Here is a 21,324-nt window from a genome sequence, read left to right on the forward strand (position 1 = left end):
GTCAAACCCCTTATAACGCACCGGAACAGCACTCGGACAAAACCCCCCGGGGGGTTGGGCTGTTTAACTTTTCCTTTGGTCGCCGCGGGCTCAGGTTTAGCGAATGCACAGAAAGTGTGTCCTTGCAACTTGCGTTTGTAAGTGTGTACTTATAGACGGGGGTTTGTAGGCAATGACAGAAAAAAACCCTACAGCTAAAAAACCCGTGAAAAAATTTTTCTTTCTGAAGAAAAAATTTGTCATACAAGCATTTTAAAAACGAAAAAAATTTCAATGACTTCTCTTTTTTGGCTGAGCGATAGCGAAGCCCTTGCCGTTTTTGGGCGCGCTGAAAAGTGACTGGTCGTGAGTCTGTCTGTCTGTCTGTGACTTTGTACTCACCAACGATTCTCAGCAACTACAGTGCTATAGTTTCAAGATTTCGTATTTAACGTCCCTTAGTACCCCCCAACACGAGTTTGTTTCAAATCGTTGTTTAGTATCGTTTGAAATATTCAAAACATACTTTTGAATCAGGTTATTAGCATGGTTGGGTTTGGGCAGCACTCAGCACTCACGAATTTCTCATACCTGCGGCCGCGGCTCTCAAATACGGGACAGAAGAAAATAAGCAAATAAAACAAAAAACGAGCAAAAGGGGTTTTGGAAATGAGATCGGCCATAGTTTTTCCACATTCTAGAATGATTAAAACCCTTTTAGGTATCAACACAGCGAAATATGGAGAATGGCCGTGAAAATGATTTACGTTTTTCGTTCCCCTCTCCCCCCTCCCCCTTTCGGGGGGAATCTTCTTCAGGTCAGTGCACTTTGACAGAGCAGTGAAAAAAGAATGTTTTTTTTTTGACCTTTTGTATTGTGGGCATCTACTTGTTTCATTTTCTATAGTGTCATCCTTTTTTTTTTTTTATTCTCATAGTAGAGGAAATCAGGGAAATGCAAATAACTTGTGTTGAAATTAGCAGGCATACTTAGTTTGGACTCGAGAAATACATTCTATTGCAATGCTGCAAGCTGACAAGAGTGCAAAAGTACTAACATGTGTTTATTAATAGAATCAATGTATGGTTGTGTATATTTAATCCTAATAGATTTTGAATTGATATTGGGTTCAAAGAGACGACTCGGGTTTTTGAGCGGTGAGTGAATTAGTGAATGGTTTTAATGAGACGATTCCTTTCACTTCACTGAAGTTAATATAACTGGTACTACTCAGTATTGCATACCTGAGTAAGATAAATTGTGTCGGTTCATTAACCCTTTGGGGTAGCCTTGGCATTGGACTCTATATGACGAATCACTGGATTTGACAATAATTGGTCCCCGTTAACTGGTTCAGATCAGCCTACCCTAAACTGACTCTCTTAATATTAAATGTGATAACGATGCCAATCAATATTGTTTTATTCACTGGTTCACAATGAAAAAATGACAAAATTTTCATAGATATTACTTATAAAATTGAGAATTCATTAGTTAAGAAAAAAAAGATATCGAATAGTGACCCAATCATACGAGTAACAATTAAGCGATTCAATGCTGGCAATTGAATGTTACTCGACTGAGGGATTCACATTGGTGTGGCATCAGGGGAAATTTGGGGATGACAGAGGGGGCTTCATGAAGACAGTGTAGGAATGTACAGAAATTGAGTCTAGATAGTTGTTTGTAGATTTCAGTGTACTAGTCACAAAAGCTACATTTATTTCAATGCCAAACCTACACTTTCACCTAGAGCTACGCAATTTGGGGCAAAAATTTCTAATTTGAGAGTCATGCGTTTCCCTGCAGTTTTCAGTGCGCTGACTTCAATATTTACTTCTAAATTGTCCCCAGACCCAAAATTTTAAACCCATTTTGGGTCAAATTTTTTTAAAATTTAATTGCACATTGATTCTTGCAGTTTTTTGAGTGCTGATAGCAAAAATCACTTCCATTTAGACATCAGACTTATATTTTCATCCGAAACGAGGTCATTTTGGACCAAAATTTTCAAGTCGAGTCTTATATTTTTCCTGCAGTTTTTTGGGGTGCTGAACTCAAAAATGACTTCCAAAATTTTCCCAGACTCACACTTACCCGAATTTTGACCAATTTTGGACCAAAATTTTTTAAAACGAGTTTGACATTGATCCCAGCAGTTTTTGGGGTGCTGATAACGAAAATCACTCTCATTTCGACTCCAGACTTATTTTCATCCCAAATTAGGTCATTTTTGGGCCAAAATTTTCAAGTCGAGTTTTTTATTGTTTCCTGCAGTTTTTGTGTGCTGAACTCAAAAATGACCTTCAAACTTTTCCCAGACTCACATTTAACCGAATTTTAACCCATTTTGGACCAAAATTTTTAAATCGAGTTTGGCATTGATCCCAGCAGTTTTTGGTGTTCTGATAACGAAAATCACTTCCATTTGTACCCCTGGTCTAAAGTTCACTCAATATGAGTCCTTAAGATGCACATTTCGTCTTCTCAAGCAAAGTCCAAAGTGCACAAACCATGTCAATTCGCATCGCTCAGCCACACTACGCGCCCAGACTAAACGGCGCGTACCCCTAGTCGTAGTTGTGAAGCAACACTGCTTCGCAGGCTTTTAAGAGTGTGTGGAGCTGGTAACTCGACACTTCAAATGTGGAGTAATGGAATTTTCAGTCCTCCACACTTCAAGTGTGGAGTTCTCCACGTCCACGTTAGCAATATGCCAATGGCTCTGTGAGCTACTGTGCACTTGTGACTGCAAACAAACTCGCCACGCCAAGTGTGAAGAAATAGCCCTCATCAGGGAGTGTGGAGTTCTCCGCACTTGCTTTGACGGAGTGACTTTGAATGTTATTTCTTGTGATCTATAAGATTCAGCATTGCTGTTCGATAAAGGGGACGGCAATAGCAAAACTGTGTCGGAACGGTCACCACAATCGACGGGAGTTAAAGGGAGTGATTTCTTAGCCAAACTGTTATTATTCAACAGATCGAACTGGCATATATATTAACCGTTTTTGGCTTTTGTAAGCAAACCGATTGTACACTCTCATTCCAGGAACGTGACATCACGTTGAAACGAACGTGACAAAATGTCACGTTCGTTTGAGCATTGTGTCACGTTCGTTTGAATGTGAACAAGCCGATTTTTGTCCAATGCACACCCAAACGAATGTGACTGTCACGTTCGTTTCAACGTGATGTCACGTTCCTGGACTGAGAGTGTAAGCATTTGCTCAAACCACAACCGACCCCACTCTCATTCCAAGAACGTGACAAACGTTAACAAGGAATGTGACAAAATGCCTCGATACTTTGAGCACAGTGTCACATTCTTTGCAACGTGACTAAAGCTAATTTATGGCTGATTCACATCGAAACGAATTCTGAATCATGCTCAAAGGAACGTGATATTTTGTCACATTCGTTTCAACGTGATGTGTCAGGATGAGAGTGCCATCTAACTGTATTTGGACCGTCGATGGTGACGATACTTGTGGTAATGTTCTGCAGCTGCCATCCTCATGATACGTTTGCACTATATACTTCCCAAAAAGTATTAGGATTTATATTTGCAAGTCGACAAGTAAAGACTTTGGTAGCTGGCGCAGATCCCTCACTGCAAGAAAAACAAGTAGCCAATTATTCAACAGTGGTAGTATAAAAATGTGTCTCGTTCTTTACCACATAACTGTGTGGAGAGATGTTCTGATCAGTTTTCACAAAACTGAAACCTTGAGTATATGTTTTGAGAATAATTTAATTGTGAAAGACTGATTATGCAAGAAAAAAAGAACGAGTGGCATAACATTATCGGTATTTGAACTTGGGTTTATAGATTCAGGAGCAGAGAGTTTATCCAGTCACATATTCACATCACGTACTGACCCAGGCGAGAGGCTACCCTACATATGCGGGCGCATGCGCATGCGCACTGGCACTGATCTTAGGTTAGGGAGGGACTGGGACTTAGAAAATACGCGAGCCGAATGCTATTAAGTAAATTACCATTTCTCATTTTCTTATCCCGATGAAATCTCACGATTAGTTCTATGGAACCACGAAAATGCGATTGGGAACCATTTCTTTCAATGTTACGTCGCAAAAACGTCTATCTAACAGCTCCAAATGCGGCCGCGGGACTTAGCCTACAGAACGCACCCGTATTTTGTTAAGTGATCTCCGAAATTCGTGTAATAAGTTGAAAAAAAGTCCATTTATGGAACGTCGGGTACCAACTCCCGATTACTTTGAACATCTCTTCACACTTGTACATGCTGTCTATACTGAGATGAAAAAATGCGGTGTTAGGGAGGGACTGGGACTTAGAAAATTCGCGAGCTGAATGCTATTAAGTAAAGTACCATTTCTCATTTTATTATCCCGATGAAATCTCACGATCAGTTCTATGGAACCACGAAAATGCGATTGGGAACCATTTCTTTCAATGTTACGTCGCAAAAACGTCTATCTAACAGCTCCAAATGCGGCCGCGGGACTTAGCCTACAGAACGCACCCGTATTTTGTTAAGTGATCTCCGAAATTCGTGTAATAAGTTGAAAAAAAGTCCATTTATGGAACGTCGGGTACCAACTCCCGATTACTTTGAACATCTCTTCACACTTGTACATGCTGTCTATACTGAGATGAAAAAATGCGGTGTTAGGGAGGGACTGGGACTTAAAAAATTCGCGAGCTGAGTGCTATTAAGTAAAGTACCATTTCTCATTTTCTTATCCCGATGAAATCTCACGATTAGTTCTATGGAAGTACGAAAATGCGATTGGGAACCATTTCTTTCAATGTCACGTCGCAAAAACGTCTATCCAACAGCTCCAAATGCGGTCGCGGGACTTAACCTACAGAACACACCCGTATTTTGTTAAGTGATCTCCGAAATTCGTGTAATAAGTTGAAAAAAAGTCCATTTATGGAACGTCGGGTACCAACTCCCGATTACATTGAACATCTCTTCACACATGTACATGCTGTATATACTGAGATGAAAGTGTGTTGCTAAATTACACCAAGCCAGGGGCAATACTCGTTCCTTTTTACTTTCATCATCATTATATAAGCAAAAGGGGTAAAGAACGAGTAAAAAACGCAACAAAAGTGCACAAATTCCTGGCAAATTTTTATCAGAAATTTATTGTGCCTTCAAAGTACAATAATTGTTGTGCAAACAAAGTACACTGTTAAAAAAAATGGTTGTATAGAAACAATCAGATGAGTGAAAATTTAGTCGTTCCAAAACAAAGAATTTTATCATGAACCAAAGCGAAAGAAATGTCGTTGAATCTTGTAAGCGACAATTTGTTGTTGAAGAACAAAATTCTTGTTATCACCCTTAACGATACTATTTGTATGGAAACAAAATCTTTTGCAATTATCTGCTCAATTAAAGCAAATTATGAATAATCATCTATTGGTTTTCTTTAGTCATAGCGACATTACTAAATAGTAAATAATATTATTAAAAAAAGAACTAGGCAAAATAAATTTAGCGACAAAAGTACTTCATGAATACTTGTCCCAGACATTACAAAATCTTTTTCGACTTACAACACTTGTCGTTGGCCAACAACATTTGTTGTTGGTCAACGACTTGTATTTGAAAGTAGACTGCATTAGCAGTCTACATTAGTGTTATTACAAGTTAGTCATTGTGAAATTATCCTTTAGTTCCAGTACGAGTTTGGTTTAACAAGCTATTCGTTCCACAACAAATCTTGTCGCTAAAAAAATTAGCGACAAATGTGTCGCTAAGTTACGACAAAATTTTTGTCAGTGTACAATGGAACCGGCATGGGACGACTGTTGTGCAGTCCACGCCTCGTGGTTTGCACAATTCTCGTTGTACTTTCTACCATCCCTGTTGTATACTTTAATTGTACAGTTCTTGTACTTCTGTTGTACTATTCACACTGTTTCTTGCAGTGCTGCACTTTCTGTCATTTTATATCGCATTTATTTTATCTCTTCAGATATATGGCAATATATCGGCGAGGCACTGCGACCACGTCTTCATCGGCCCGACGCATATAAAGTTCGTCGTCTCGTCCGACACGGCCAGCAGCGCTCTCGCGGCGGGGCAACGAAACGAGCCCATTCTGTCGGCTGTCCTCAATGCGCTGGCAAACGCCCCGGACACTTCGGGGCGCTCAGGAAGCGTGGCTCCGAACCAAGAGCCGTCGCCCAAAACGAACGTCCCTTGTTCAGTGCAGAAACAAATAAAATGTAAGTTTCAAAGAATATTTTCGTTTGGTCGCCAGCAAACAGAACATTAGGGTCAGCGAGGGGTGAATCACTCAGCGTTCTGGTGTTCACATGAGTACATGAGTACGGGTGAGTACACCTTGGTTTACTCATAAATTTAACAATTTAAAACGTTTTAAGGCTTTATTTAGTGTTTTTAACGGCACTCAACGTCAAATCGGTCGAAAAACTAGAGAATTTCCCCCTTTTTTAAAAATTGTGAGTACACTAAGTAGGGGCAAATTTGTACACATGTGTATACTAGTGATTCACCCCTCGAGGGTCAGGTCCACAGTAAAAACTCCATGAAGAACGGCTTCGTACGAAGAAAATGAAGGCATCGTCAAATCTACGAAGAAATGCTTCGTATAATGAAGCAAAACCCTTCGTAATACGAACCATTTCTTATACGAAGCAACTCTACAATGCCTTTATTTTCTTCGTAGTTACGGGGATTCGAATACTGCAGTACGCTTAAAACCTTACAAAGTATTTTGAGCATACGGTACAAACTAATTTACTTTGTTTTACGAAGATATAGTTCGTAAATTGCGAAGTATTTTTTTTGTAAGCTTATGTCTGCTCAAAATTACAAGCTCCTTTTCTTTGTAAGGCCTAAAATAGCTCGTAAGGTTTGCTCAGTGAGGGGCGAGGAAAAATCGCACACCCCTTTTTCAGACAGAACTGTCACACACTGACGCTCGGAAAAAAACTCTACTGAGTATTGGTACCCTACACTAACGCGTAACTGCAATAGTTGATCTCAAAATTAGGAAAACCAGGCTAAAAATAGGGTGTGCGATTTTTCCCCACCCCTAAGGTGTTTGGTTCTTTTCCGTCCTGACCCCAGAACCGTTGTTACGTTCTTAGATTGAAAATAGAGAGCAAGGTAATACCTTGAATGTATTCGTCTTGCACTGTGTCTCATGGCATAGCCTTTTACAGAGTAAAAACTTTGTCGTGTCTGACGAGAACCGCCCGCCTTGGCCAAGGATTTAACGGACAAAACCAGTCCAAGTCTGAAAAACTTAAAGCATTTAGCCCTTTTGTCCCTGCTTGCTGAATGAAACTTATCGCATTAGAAATATCAGTATTGGTATTTAATGAGGATTTCTGATTGGTGCTCAGGGAAGAAGTACGCTTGGTGGATAGCTGGTGTGACGACTATTGGTATCTGCACGGCCCTCGTCACTTTAGCGATATCCCCATCCGATTCTCCTGTTACTGGAACTACAACACTCCCCACGACGCAGGTAGCAGGATCCTCGGAATCTCCAGTGACTGTGACTGCGATTTCACCTGGAACGGACGGATCGGGACAGAATGCCGATCCGACTCGCATTCCCACTCCACCGGGGCCGTGGCCAGGTACACTGCAAAAAAATCCGTGGTTTGGCAGGGAAAACTTACGGAAAACGGGGCACGGAAGAGGAGCGGACCTTCCGTAAGGGTTCTTTGTGGTCCTCCTTCGGAGAAGACGGTACGGAGAATACTGTAGGGTCCTAGGAGACTATTGACAAGGGGGCTACGGAGAATTACCACAAGCTGCTGACGTAATTTTCCGCAGCTTTTTGCCACAGTGGTTAGAGCAAAAATTAGCACTCATCTATGGTCTTAATTCACCCTTAGGCCTAAAACCGTACGATGTACTTTTGTCTTTTCATTCACACTAAATATTTATGTAAAATTTTGTACGTGGTGATGCATAATTTTAAACTTGTGTGCCGTCGTGCATAAAATCGTGCGTGAATTTGCATAAATATATGCATTTTCACGCATAGTGCAAATTCCCCGCGGCATGCACAAAATCGTGCAAGTGGCACGTACAAAATTCTACATTAACATTTAGTGTGTTGTTTCATTTCAGGACGTACGTGTAATGAAACGTATTCGTGGCAGTGCAAAAGTGGTGATTGCACCTATGGGAACAATAGGTGCGATGGAGCTCCGGACTGCGAGGACAACAGCGACGAAGCCGATGAAACTTGCTACGGAGGTACATTGCGACGGCTCCGAAAATAATACGCGCAACTCAGGCCGCTGCGTACAACAAGCGCAACTCCGGCTGCCGGTTACAACAAGAGTAACTGGCGGCCGCGCTGAGAACCCGCGCATCTCTTCCCGGCGGCGTCCGCGCTAGATTATGTTTGACAAGTTATATCTCCTAAACCGTGAGAGTTAGATGGGTAGTGTAAGCGAGCCGATTTGAGATCTAACTTAGACCTACAATCGGCTCGCTTACACTACCCATCTAACTCTCACGGTTTAGGAGATATAACTTGTCAAACATAACCTAGCGTGGACGCCGCCGGGAAGCGATGCGCGGGTTCTCAGCGCGGCCGCCAGTTACTCTTGTTGTAACCGGCAGCCGGAGTTGCGCTTGTTGTAAGCAGCGGCCTGAGTTGCGCGTATTATTTTCGGAGCCGTCGATTGAGAATGCCGTATAATAATAGCGTCGTGGATGGAACATTGTGAGAGTAGTTGGTTCACAGCGCTTTCCAGAGTTATTTTCGCTTGTATCGGCTTAAACGTTTTAGTTCCAAGGCGTAAACTCATACGGAAAATTTACAAGGACATTGCTTCCTTTTCCATTGCCCAAAACTTAATATTTCTACGATAAAAACACGGTGGGACCCGTTTTGAAGAAAGGAATATTTTCACTAAAACCTACCCTGGACAACGTGAACGAAATGCACTGGCAATCCAAGTTGAGAAGTCTCACACTTATAAGTGTTTTTTGCTTACAAGTTGTGAGTCACATTTGTCGCACGCTTGCACGTGTGAGACAGCGATGCCTTACACGTTCACTGCAAAGCCAGTGGTAAGTTTGCTTGGCAAGCCGTTTTGAATGCCAAAATTTGGCAAGCTTTGGTCGGAAATCTTCATAAGCTTGCCAGATTTTGGCAAGCTGGGTGGTATTTCTAGGCCAAGCTTGCCAATTTTTGGCACTCAAAACGGCTTGCCAAATCTGAGGCAAGCAAACTTACCACCGGCTTTGCAGTGTTGCTAGTGTGAGACACGGTTTGCCTTACACTGCAAGCGTGGGTCCTGTGGCATTGAACCACTAGAAACCGCAGGGAACACTAGGCAGCAAGTGTGGGTCAAACCGTGTCTCACACTTGGATGAGCAGTGAGGAATTTGTTTGTGCCATCATTTTCAGTTCCAACGGTTGTTATGTCCGTCGGGCACACCGTGTCTTTTCGCCTTCACTATCAAGCCGTGTACAGCGGGGTGATGTTCCTTCTCTGCAACGAGGACACTGTCTGCAGCAAAATCGAGGCGTTTGGGTCCGCGCCTGACGGGGCACTGTACTACATTGCTTGGGAAAACTGTGACCAGCACGGCCTCAGGTGCCGCAAGCACCACACGGTAGGTACTCGCTTGAGTCCTGGCCCTTTTCCTTCATGAGTGTAACGTAGAATCAACGTAGATTCCATTTGTAATTTTCAATTCAGAACCCCGTTTGCGTTCTTGCGTTACAGTTTTCGTTACGATAATTGTGCTCAACTGCGTAAGACATCTTAAAGTGTGTGCTTGCAGGTACATGCTTATAGTACAGCAAGCTTGAATAATTGGTTCCAATTTTCTGACAAGTGCCTGGCTATTTCACACGGACCATTGCATGCTTGGCAAGTGCCAAGTTACAGAGCACATGGGTAGCATGCAGTTAGGGGGCCAAGCATGCACTTGTGTGCAGGTAATCACAAGCCTAGACACTGAAAATCAAATAGTGATACATCTCACTCTCTGACGGGTGAGACGTAACTGTATCACCGCAAAAAGAAAGATACTAAAATGTATCACCGAAAAAATGTTCGTACACGCATGTATCACCGAAAAAAAGTTCGTACACGAATGTATCACCGGAAAAAAGGTCGTACACAAATGTATCACCGAAAAAGAGGTGAGACATCAGCGAGATTGGCCCTTGTTTTTCTAGAGAAGTATCACCCTTTTATCACCTTTTTTCCAGTGATACTTCGTGTACGACCATTTTTTCGGTGATACATTCGTGTACGACCTTTTTTTCGGTGATACATTTCGTATCGCCGAAAATTGGTGAGATGTCTCACCCTTTGAATTACAGTGGAGCTTGAGATCAAGCCTCGAGGTACTCGCAAGTGTGTACTTGCAAAAGCAACACTCTGAATCCTTTTCAATGAAATTTGAGCAATGTTTCAGTGAATGAGGCGCAAGCTTAGTCCTAAGCCACATTTCTTCATAATACGAACCCTTTTAGTTTTTTCATTGTAAGATACGAGGAACAACCCTCGTACGAAGAAAAACTGCCTTCGTATTATGCTAGCGCCATTTCCTTCGCCATGTGAAATTTATTCGTAAGACATTCCATTGGATGCACTGAATGAAAGAGTCATGATCAGGACTAAAATTTTCGTTGAGGAATTCTTATCACCCAAATTTTGACAAGGATACTTCCTCACCCAAAGTCGGGTGATAGAACCTCGTCCAAAATTGGGTTTCTTTCTGGGGCAGGGCTACGCCATCGAGTCTTCAACCTTCTCATCGGGTGTCATCGAAGCGGTAGTGGAGCGGCGCGACACCAAGCTCCAGCTCTGGCTGTCGTGCCACCAGGACAAAGTGGCCTACGTCCGCGCGAGAAACGACACGCGATGGCTTCGGGTTCGGCCTATAGCGTGGTACACTGACATGCGAGTCGACTTCAGTGGTGAGAATTGAGTTGAAAGGACGTTGTTAGGAAGAAAGTGCACGCAGAAAGAATCACTGCAAGGTCCATTGTTAAGTTTCTTCCTTGCCTCCCCAAAGGCATTCCGTTTAGAACGCCAATATTAGGCCTTCTGGCCCTGGACTGACCTCAGAATCCCAAAATTCCGGCGGCCTGGGACGCCAGATTTCGTCTTTCTCATCTCAAAGGGAGGTCCAGGGCTAGGAGCGAGCTAGGAGGCCAAATTTTGGCATTCAGAACGGAGCGTCACTGTAGTCACAAGAAAACTTTCCAATGGATTTATACGGTCACTGAAAATAGAAAGGTGACACTTTTGACCCCTTTAACGGTCTTACTGAAATGTACTGCCGAAAAAGGGTACACTCACTGGTAAAACAAAGGCATAAAAATTACGCCCTTTAGGGCATAAATACTCTTTTACGCCCTTCCCAAGGGCATAATCGTTTTATGCCCTTGGAAAGAGCGTAAATGGTATGGGAATTTCAAGCAAAATTTTAATGCCCTTCCCAAAGGCATTAACGATTTATGCCTTTGTTTCACCAGTGCTGAAATGTACACACTAAATGTTTATGTAGAATTTTGTACGTGCCACTTGCACGATTTTGTGCATGCGGGGAATTTGCATAATATTATACGTGAAAATGCATAAATTCATGCAAAATCACGCACAATTTTATGCACGACGGCACACAAGTTTAAAATTATGCATCACCACGTACAAAATTGTACATAAACATTTAGGGTCAGTTGGGGTAATAATGGGACAGTTTGAATAATAAGGTTTCCACAACTCAACAGTGGCGAGTTGGAGTGTTTCTAATGCTTTTAAAGGATAGGGTACTCTGTTCCACACCATTTGGCGTTAAAATAAGATCAAAAAGTCATTTAATTTTGCAGTTGTGTAAAATAAACTGTGAAAATTCGGACTTGTAAGTTTGGGGTAATAATGGGACACGCTGGGGTAAAAATGGGACAAGGGCTTAGCAGAGGTAAAACAGGCCTCAAAGTTTTCCAAATAGACACCACTTTATAAAATTCGATCCGTCTCAACACGAGGAACAATAAATGTCATCACATGCCACCGGTTCGGATGAAAAATGAAGAGGCATTGCGCTTCAAAAGAACTTGGGTGCAATTTGACCTTTTGCGACTATTTCTTAATTTCAAAGCCCATTAACTTTTTAAATATCCGTCCAAACCCATAGCATGTGTTGACATTTTTTGTTTGTATTGTCGAGGCCTATCTATTTCCGTTTAGAGATGTCAATTCGAACAACTTTGAAAATTTTCTCCCCAAAGGCCACAATTTAACATTATCCAAGTGTCCCATTTTTACCCCAGGAGTGTCCCATTTTTCCCCAAAGTGGTGTCCCCCACAGGAAAATTCTACAATTGCAAGTTAACGAATGCATTGATGTCAAAATGAGTTGGTGGATCGAAATCCTCGTTCTTTTAGCTTTCCAACACACTATAATACTTCACTTTTCTGTTTATGGGGGGTTCTGTAGTGTTCTAATTAGATGACCTCTGCGGCAAATTTTTCCAACCTCTAGAAAACCCATAATTGCCATGTTTTGCTTGATTTCTTAATTCTCATTTCCATGAGCAGTCATTGTCCCGCCGAATGAAAAATGGAATACTAGACACCTCAATGAACATTTTAAGCACAAACATGTCATTGTAGGACGTTTTAAAATGCCAAAACTCGTCAAGTTTAGAAAGTGTCCCATTTTTCCCCAAGTTTTCAGTGTCCCATTATTACCCCAACTGACCCTAGTGTGTAAGACCGAAAAAAGGTCATATACTTCGATGCATGGCCGAAAAACGGTCATACTTCATAGTGTGTCACAGGTAAAGGCTGATATATCCCCAAGCTAAACAATAGCCAGTCTCGCTAATGTCTGACCTTTTTTTGGTCATACATTTAAGTATGACCCTTTTTCGGTCATACATTTGTCTACGACCGTTTTTCGGTCATACTTATTGTATCACCGAAAATGGGTCAGATGTCTCACCCTTCGAATTTTAGTGGTGATGCGTCAAGTCGCTTCATTGCTCAACCTATACCTGTCGTGTTTTCAGTGCCATCGTCGTTGCCGACGGCCACCGCATCACCTGAATGTGCCACATTAACCACCATCCAAGGTGAGCTTACTCTGCATTCTGCATCGCTCCACTCGGTACAGCCCACTCACAGAATGTTCACGGACCATTTTCGTTGGCAACTGGAACATTACCAATTCTGGTGACAAAATTGTAATATCAGCCAGTAACAATTTTGTCTAAGCTGCCGTTAATTTTGTAACCAAACCAGAGATCCGTAGCTTCCCTTGAAACAGCATCGTAGGCGTTAAAGTTATAACCCGTCCAACATTTCACACCCTTACTATAAAGCGAACATTTTCTTTTGTTACGCTATGAAAGCAGTGTTAGCTGAATGTTTTTTAAGGATCCCTGTTCTTGACCAGATTTGGTGCCGCACTGAACTGTTTTCAGTAACAATTAAAAAGTCCATAGACATTTTGTGAGCAGCAGCACATGACTGTTTGTCATCACCTTCGGTTGACAGGCCCAGGCTTCGGCTGCCGACGTGACAACCAGTGGCAGTGCCGAGACGGCAGATGCATCGATGCCAGGTGGAGGTGCGACCTCAACAGAGATTGCAACGATGCGAGTGACGAAGACAGTGACACCTGTACTAGTGGTGGGTGCGCTGTTATTGCTGGGCCCTAAATCTTTAACTTTATCTGAAACTTTAATTTTACTTAGCGAAGCTATTCAATCAGCCTCCAGCCGCACCAGCCCCGAAACTCGAGATGAGGGGTCCGCTCATGAGGATCCAACCTGACAGTGTAGTTCTGAACGAACAAAATGACGCCGTAAATGTAAAATTTGTAAAAGGAATCTATGCTTCTGAAACAATGTTACACACTAAATGTCATGGGACTTTTTTTGTCCCACGAATGATGAAATTTAAGCACATCCGGTGGTGATGAAATTTTTGTGTCCCCCGGGCGGGACAATTGTCTAGTGAAAGTACAAGTTGCAGCTGGCGCTGGACAAAATGTGTCACCAGAGGGGAAAAAATTGTATCAGCGTCGGATGTGTTTAAAAATTGCGAAAAACCGGGGGACAAAAAAATCCGTGACATTTAGTGTGTAAGGCCACCATTTCGAGAACGGGCCGATTTGCGCTCGTAATATTGTCTAAAACCAGGTGGTCCAAAAACCCCGCTACAAAATGATTGCAGGCTACCGCCTACAGCCGCGCATGCGGGCTTGCTACGCCCCGGTCTGGGGGCGCCGGGACTTTTTAGAGCGGCCACTCGCCCATAAAGCACTGTCCGCCGCGAGGCTATCTGCCCTGCGCTGCCCGCCGCGGACAGCGCATAGACAGTCCAATATTGGACTGTACATTTTTCCCTCAAAAGTACAATTTTTAAACACATCCGGTGGTGATGCAATTTTGTGTCCGCCAGGCGGGACAAATTGTCTAGTGAAAGTACAATTTGTAGCAGGCGTCGGACGATATGTGTCGCCAGGCCGGAACAAAATTGTAACAGCGTCGGATGTGCGTAAATTGCATAAATCGTGGCACCAAAAAAAGTCCCATGACATTTATGTGTACGGAAATTTTTTACACTGCTTGCTGTTATTGATTTGTCCTGTTTACCGCAGTGCCTACTTTGATCATGAACGTCGGGGACACGGTGCTGGCTCGGATGAAGCATAAGGAAAATTACCACGGCGTGCGCTTCCTCATGGCTCCAACGACTCCTGCAGCTGCCTGACCGTTTCCGGGGAGGGGTCCAGTGGGCTGTTGGCCCTCGTTGCTAAGGCAGAGTGTAATTCTAAAGGTGCCGACTGTCTGCATACTGTTCACGCGGTTAGGCTCTTACGAATCCTTCGGGGCTCAATCGAAGGAGGTCGACTTCGATCGGAATCGATATTGGAGTGACACACGGACCGCATACTTCGCTCAAGAAGACCAGTTGGGCATCCTCGACTCAGCGTCCTAGGTCGATAAACAAAGAAACTGTGCCGTTTTCAAAATAGGAGCCGCTAATTTTGAACGGCAGTGTAGCTTTGGGATGGAGCTATAAGGCACCAAGCGTTCACTTGTAAGGAAAGGGGGGGTACCATGTGACACTTTTAGGCGGATCCCGCCAAACGAAACTAACAATTGTACGGATCCATACTGCTCGTGCCGACAAAGAGGGGTCCCTTAACTTCAAAGTCCCGTTGAGCTTTTTATTTTCCTCGATTGGTTGCGAAGGTATCCCAGTTTGATTGGGTGCATGTAAAAGTCACATGGTGTACCACTGAGTTCACCATGTGACAGCCCCTGGGCACCATGTGACACCTCAGACTAATGTGTAAAAATTGCTGTTTTTCAATGGAAAATTTGTAGATGTATTTCAAAAATGGTTAGGAAAACAAGGAAACACATCTATGTTAAACAAAATACAATTTTTTTAAAAAGTCAACTTATTTTTGTCGCACGCATCGACGCCCAAATTTGGGTGACGAGCCGCGGTGACCAAATTTTGGGCAGTCATAAAATCGTCACCCCAAATTTTGGGGAACGCCGTCGACGACGCCGTGACGTCCCCCATGACGTTCTTCCGAGGCCACCACGATGATCCATGTGGCGTTGAGGCCTCCGGTCATCGTGCTGGCCCCGGAAGGACGTCATCGGGGACCTCACGGCGTCGTCGACGGCGCTACCCAAATTTGGGCGACCGAACGCCTGTTACCAAATTTCGGGTGATGATTTTTTCGTCACCTAAAATTGGGCAACGAAGTTGCATCACCCATTTAATGGGTGATGGTGGTGACCCATTCATTCTCAGTGTACCGTCTGCAGGTCGGCCCGGCCCGCGCCCGGCCATGGGTGTCGTCTGCAGAGGCCAACTCTTTTGTAGTTCCAAACCTGGCCACCAGGCGGCGCTAGGCTTTGCCTTCGAGCCCCCAGAGACGCCCAGCCACCCCTAACCTCTCTCAAACACATTCACACAAGGGTTAGTGTAATATCCCACGCCTACAACACACAAAAGCAGGACTTATTGGGGAAAACAGGAAAATCGCGGATTAGAGAAGGTGTCACATCGTGCCCCACATCGAGTGTCACATCGTGACCGAAGGGGTGGCTTTCGAGGAATTGACAACTGCGCCCTTATCCCTTGCGGTAGAGAAGCGAGCCCAAGCTTATTTTACGCTTAAAACATCAAAGGAGAACATCCTGCAAGGCATAGGCCGTTTATGTGTGTTTAAAAGGTGAAAAGCGGACGCGGCGTGAAATAGAAAAAAATTCCAATTACCTGTTTTGGGGGGGTAAAAATTTCTCGTGTCTCTACTTTCCGCCCTGTTCGACGCACAGTCACGGCCTGTTCGACGTCGATGCCCCTTCTTGATACCTTCCTTTGAGTCTTCTTACCGCTGTTGGATAGCGAGCCGTTTGGGAGAAAAAGCCAATGTCACATGGTGGCCGTGTCACATGGTTCCCCACCTTCCCTTACACGCTTGTACACGCACGGTCAATTGTACACGCACGTTATTGACTTTTTGCTCATTTTGTCAGTACTTATGCAAGTAATTTGTGCAACCATAATACGTACTTTTCCTTTTTTAAAGAACTACTTAGGAAATATTAAATAATGTACAGAGAATTTTGTTTTGTACACAATTTTACAGAGGAAATTAGTTATACCTACTTAGAAATTACTAGTATTATTGATGTTTATACGAATACGTAATTAATGAGGAAAAAGTCAGTAAGGGGCCGTTCAAAAATGACGTCACACTTTTAAGGGGGGGAGGGGTCTAGAGAAATCGTGACCAAATGTGACATGGGGGAGAGGGGGATGAAGGCATTGTGACATCACACTTTTAAGCAGTGTAAAATTGCCAAATATGAATGGAGTGAGCCACTAAAAAATGAACTGAAATCAGCAATCCCCACCTACTTCAGCTTAAATTGTCAGTCCCTGGCTTGGGTATTTTAACTGCACTTTCCTCAGATTTTTCCGAACAAGTTAGCGTGAGACCAGATTCGACCGGATTTTCCAAAATGCAATCAAATTGTTAGAAAATTCCAATTTAGGCACCTAATTAAGACGATGTAGTCGCGTATCTATTCCCGTTGCCAAGAATAATGATTTGGACAATGTGACGTCACGGGGAGGGGAGGGGTGAGTCAAAATAGTGACCATTTGTGACTACAGGGGGGGAGGGGTCAAAAAATGAGCCTAAAAAGCGTGACGTCACATTTGAACGGCCCCTAACGTGCTTAGAGTGTAAATGTTAGTGGACAGTTGGGTTTGTAGCGTGATTGAGAATAGGTATGCACAAATAAAACCATCAGCAAGTTGGATGCCCTGCACATTGCATTCGTCATTCTGTTCCAGGAGTTCTCTCAAAACGAGGATTTTCCTACCGCCATATTGGTCTTCAAACTTCGCAGGACAGAATCTATGCTACTTCTTCGCATACAAGGATACAAGGCTTCCTACGTCCCAATCGATCGGGACTACAATGTCCTGAGCATTCGACCAGACTATTGGCTGAGCGACATGCCTGTGGAATTCAAAGCCGGTGAGTTCGGTCGTTCACACTCTCAGTCTCGTATTGACTTTTTATCTCTTGCTACAAACATTTTTTTGTGCCAAAAAGGTACTATTTTCTCTTTAGCTATGCACTATTTTGTTCGTTGTGTATTGTATTTAGTCCATTAAACCTGACTTATTGTCATTTACTATGCACTTTTCAATTTCTACATAATCTGTAGACAATTTTATCCTTGTGCGTAGTTGAGGAGGCAATCGTACATTTTACGTTTGCTCAAAAAACGTTTAAAGCAAGAGAGGAAAAAGTCCATATAGGTCTGAGAGCGCAGGGCCAATGGGGCACCTACACACTAAATGTCATGGGACATTTTTTTGTCCCACGATTTATGCAATTTTAAGCACATCCGACGCTGCTACAATTTTGTTCCCGTCTGGCGACACATTTTGTCCGACGCCCGCTGCAAATCGTACTTTTACTAGACAATTTGTCCCGCCCGGCGGACACATGATTGCATCACCACCGAATGTGCTTAAAATTGCATCATTCATGGGACAAAAAAAGTCCCATGACATTTAGTGTGTATTCTCGGTAACCCGTGCCTTTACTGCACACTAATGTTTTTGTACAAATTTTGTACGAGACATCACAGTTTTTTTTTGTACACAAGAAATTTTGGTACAAATTTGTTCTTGATTTTGCTCAAAAATGGGGGGCAAATGTGCAGATTTTCGTACATAATTTGTGCGTGAAGTTCGTGTGCACGAAAAACTGTGATGTCTCGTAAAAAAATTGTACTGAACATTTAGTGTGTGCCCGTGCACTGGTCAGACCGAGTGTGGAGTTTCTGTCTCCACATTTGGTCGTGTTGTGTTTGCAGTCTCCTCACGTCAAGTGTTGCTGCAATGGTAAAACCAAAGCGTAACTCTATGGTTGAGTCAAGCATAAAGTTGCTTGAGGGCGTTACACTCTGAGAAAAAATGACGGTAATTCCTGGATAATTTTTTTGCCAAACATTACCGTACTTCAAAAACCAGTATCCACCGTACAGTCTACAGTATTTACCGTACTTGTTTTACAAAATATTCCGTAGTTTTTTAACAGTAGTTACCGTTCTTGCGTACAGTCCATGCCGTAGGAAGGACCAGATCTGGTCCCAACAAAGGCCGCTCCAAAGAAATGTCCACATCAGGATCTTGAAAAAAGGGGGTCGACCGACTGAAAAATTTTATTGCACCTTTCGATAGGTCTCGTCAAGACCTTTTCAAAGAGTGGTCGGAAGGGGGGTCCAGGAGCCCGACTTCAGCAGTTACGTACATCAGAATCTTGAAAAACGAGGGTCGACCGACTGAAATAAATTATAGCAGTTTTTGATAGGTATTAAAAGTACGGGATTGCCGGGTAAAAAAGTACGGAATTCCCTGTAAAAAAAGTACGGCGTTGCCTGTAAAAAAAGTACGGTATTGCCTGTGAAAAAACGACGGTATTGCCTGTTAAAAAAAGTACGGTGAAGTCTGGAGTAATCAGTACATGATTTACCGTGATCTTTTCTCGCAGTGTACGCGGCGTTACGCTTGAAATGAAGCGTAGACCAGAAATTCTCCTCTGCTTATTTTGACGGATGAGGCTGTTGCGCTCGCTTTCAAGCATAAACTGAGTACGCTGGAAAACAGAGGGTAATGTTGCGTGCAAGTTTTATTACTGAAACGTGGAGAGCTTCTCACTTGAAGTGTGGAGACTCCGAACCTCAGCTACGTGCCCCGAAGAAATCTGGTCTCTGATCTCAGGAATTCATTTGGCTTACCCTATTCACTAACATATTCGCTACGATTCTTCGCAGGATAGAGTCGGTCCGCAATGATGATCAAGGCTGATATTTGAAAACCAGGTGGTTGACTTTCTTGACGGCCCAAATTGGAGTGTCGTTCTGGGCCGCTCCCTCGTCACTCCTGCCACTTTTTCGAGAACTATTTCGGCCGTAAACGGTCCTCTTCCAGCAGACTCATCCGTTCGCAAGGTTATGCATGTACGTATTCAGGAGGGAAATAAACGAGAGACCAGACATTCAAATCCATTACTTTATCACAAATGGCACATCCGTACATTGTAATTACCAGTAGACTTAAAAAATGAGAACTTCATTAAAAAAAAAATGTTTGCTATTTAATCATAATGTAAGGGAGAGTGGGGCACATTGTATCACGGGGTAATATGTATCACGAGCTCTAGAACTCGTAACTCGCGCGTGGGGTGGGTCTCGTGTTGGCAAATCGAAAGACCCTTGGAAGTACTTCATTTTTCGTCAGGTGGTGACTTCGTATCTCTAACCGAAATGGCGGTATGAGCGGACAAAATAAAGGGCTACTGGAAATAACGTATAGTAAAATTGTGAATTCATCGAATATTGTTTGCTGTATCGCTATCACTCAGTTAAAGGCTCAAATTTTGATCTGGCATTGATGGCATGGGCTTTGACAACTATGTCGACGTGCCGAACGGTACCTTTCGGCGCAGGTTTGGGCGCCCAGCCTGCCTGTTTGTTTAGGGGCCGTTCAAAAATGACGTCACACTTTTAAGGGGGGGAGGGGTCTAGAGAAATCGTGACCAAATGTGACATGGGGGAGAGGGGGATGAAGGCATTGTGACATCACACTTTTAAGCAGTGTAAAATTGCCAAATATGAATGGAGTGAGCCACTAAAAAATGAACTGAAATCAGCAATCCCCACCTACTTCAGCTTAAATTGTCAGTCCCTGGCTTGGGTATTTTAACTGCACTTTCCTCAGATTTTTCCGAACAAGTTAGCGTGAGACCAGATTCGACCGGATTTTCCAAAATGCAATCAAATTGTTAGAAAATTCCAATTTAGGCACCTAATTAAGACGATGTAGTCGCGTATCTATTCCCGTTGCCAAGAATAATGATTTGGACAATGTGACGTCACGGGGAGGGGAGGGGTGAGTCAAAATAGTGACCATTTGTGACTACAGGGGGGGAGGGGTCAAAAAATGAGCCTAAAAAGCGTGACGTCACATTTGAACGGCCCCTTATCTGCACTGTGGGGGAAGTTGTATCAGCACCTTTTTTTTTGTGTTTTTGACCGAATACGAAGTCACCGCCTTGGCGGAAAATGAAGTACTTCCAAGGGTCTTTCGATTTCCCATTATGAGACCCACCCCGCGCGCGAGTTTTCATGTTCGAGAGCTAGTGATACATATTACCCCGTAATACAATATGCCTATTTTTTTTACATAAAAATTGCATCTTATGCAGCTCTGCCTGTCATTTCATAATAACCTTCAGAACAAATACATGATGTTCAAATCGATTTTGCACTAAATTATGCCTAATTGCAGCCATATTCTTGAGAAATCTAATGTGATACATATTGCCCCATACCTGATACAAAGTACCCCATTAGTGGGGTACTTTGTATCGATTGCAAAGGATAAATCAAAGTGCGATTACACTCTAAACCAGTTTGGCAACATGAAAATTTTGATTTGGATCTTCAATATAAAGGACTACTTTGTATTTTGGGATAAAAAAATTAGGTTTATGTTCCCACTCAAGGGTGTCACAGCCCAAAACGAAAAAAGTGATACAATGTGCCCCACTCTCCCTTAGGAGACCAAAAAAAATGTTAAAAAATGACTGCGCTTTCTTGAGAGAGCGATAAGTTAGTCAACCTTCAATATAACCAGCAAAAGCGGCCAAGTAATAAATAACAGGAAAAGTAGCGATATACATCGGCAACTTTGGCCCGTCCCGTACATTAAGAACACTGTAAAAAATCATGGGTAAATTTACCCGTGCACTGCA

General features: G+C 43.0%; 1 protein-coding gene across 4 annotated transcripts in view; it reads left to right on the forward strand.

Moving 5' to 3' along the window:
- Nucleotides 1–21,324, forward strand: part of LOC117646291 — a 62,464-nt gene that overhangs the window by 37,841 nt on the left and 3,299 nt on the right. For 2 of the 4 annotated variants that reach the window (XM_034387149.1, XM_034387165.1), the window contains exons 3-12: nt 5,963–6,215; nt 7,362–7,601; nt 8,101–8,229; nt 9,395–9,603; nt 10,729–10,921; nt 13,022–13,084; nt 13,509–13,643; nt 14,617–14,824; nt 17,346–17,532; nt 19,343–19,566. In XM_034387149.1, coding sequence (XP_034243040.1) covers nt 5,963–6,215; nt 7,362–7,601; nt 8,101–8,229; nt 9,395–9,603; nt 10,729–10,921; nt 13,022–13,084; nt 13,509–13,643; nt 14,617–14,729 — 1,335 coding nt within the window. In that variant the 3' untranslated portion in view covers nt 14,730–14,824; nt 17,346–17,532; nt 19,343–19,566. Of the gene's footprint in view, nt 1–5,962; nt 6,216–7,361; nt 7,602–8,100; nt 8,230–9,394; nt 9,604–10,728; nt 10,922–13,021; nt 13,085–13,508; nt 13,644–14,616; nt 14,825–17,345; nt 17,533–19,342; nt 19,567–21,324 lie in introns of those variants that run through there. The other 2 variants (XM_034387157.1, XM_034387173.1) reach the window with 2 other exon arrangements.

This window comes from Thrips palmi, unplaced genomic scaffold (genome assembly GCF_012932325.1).
Source record: "Thrips palmi isolate BJ-2018 unplaced genomic scaffold, TpBJ-2018v1 HiC_scaffold_10, whole genome shotgun sequence".
Classification (NCBI taxonomy): Eukaryota; Metazoa; Arthropoda; class Insecta; order Thysanoptera; family Thripidae; genus Thrips; species Thrips palmi.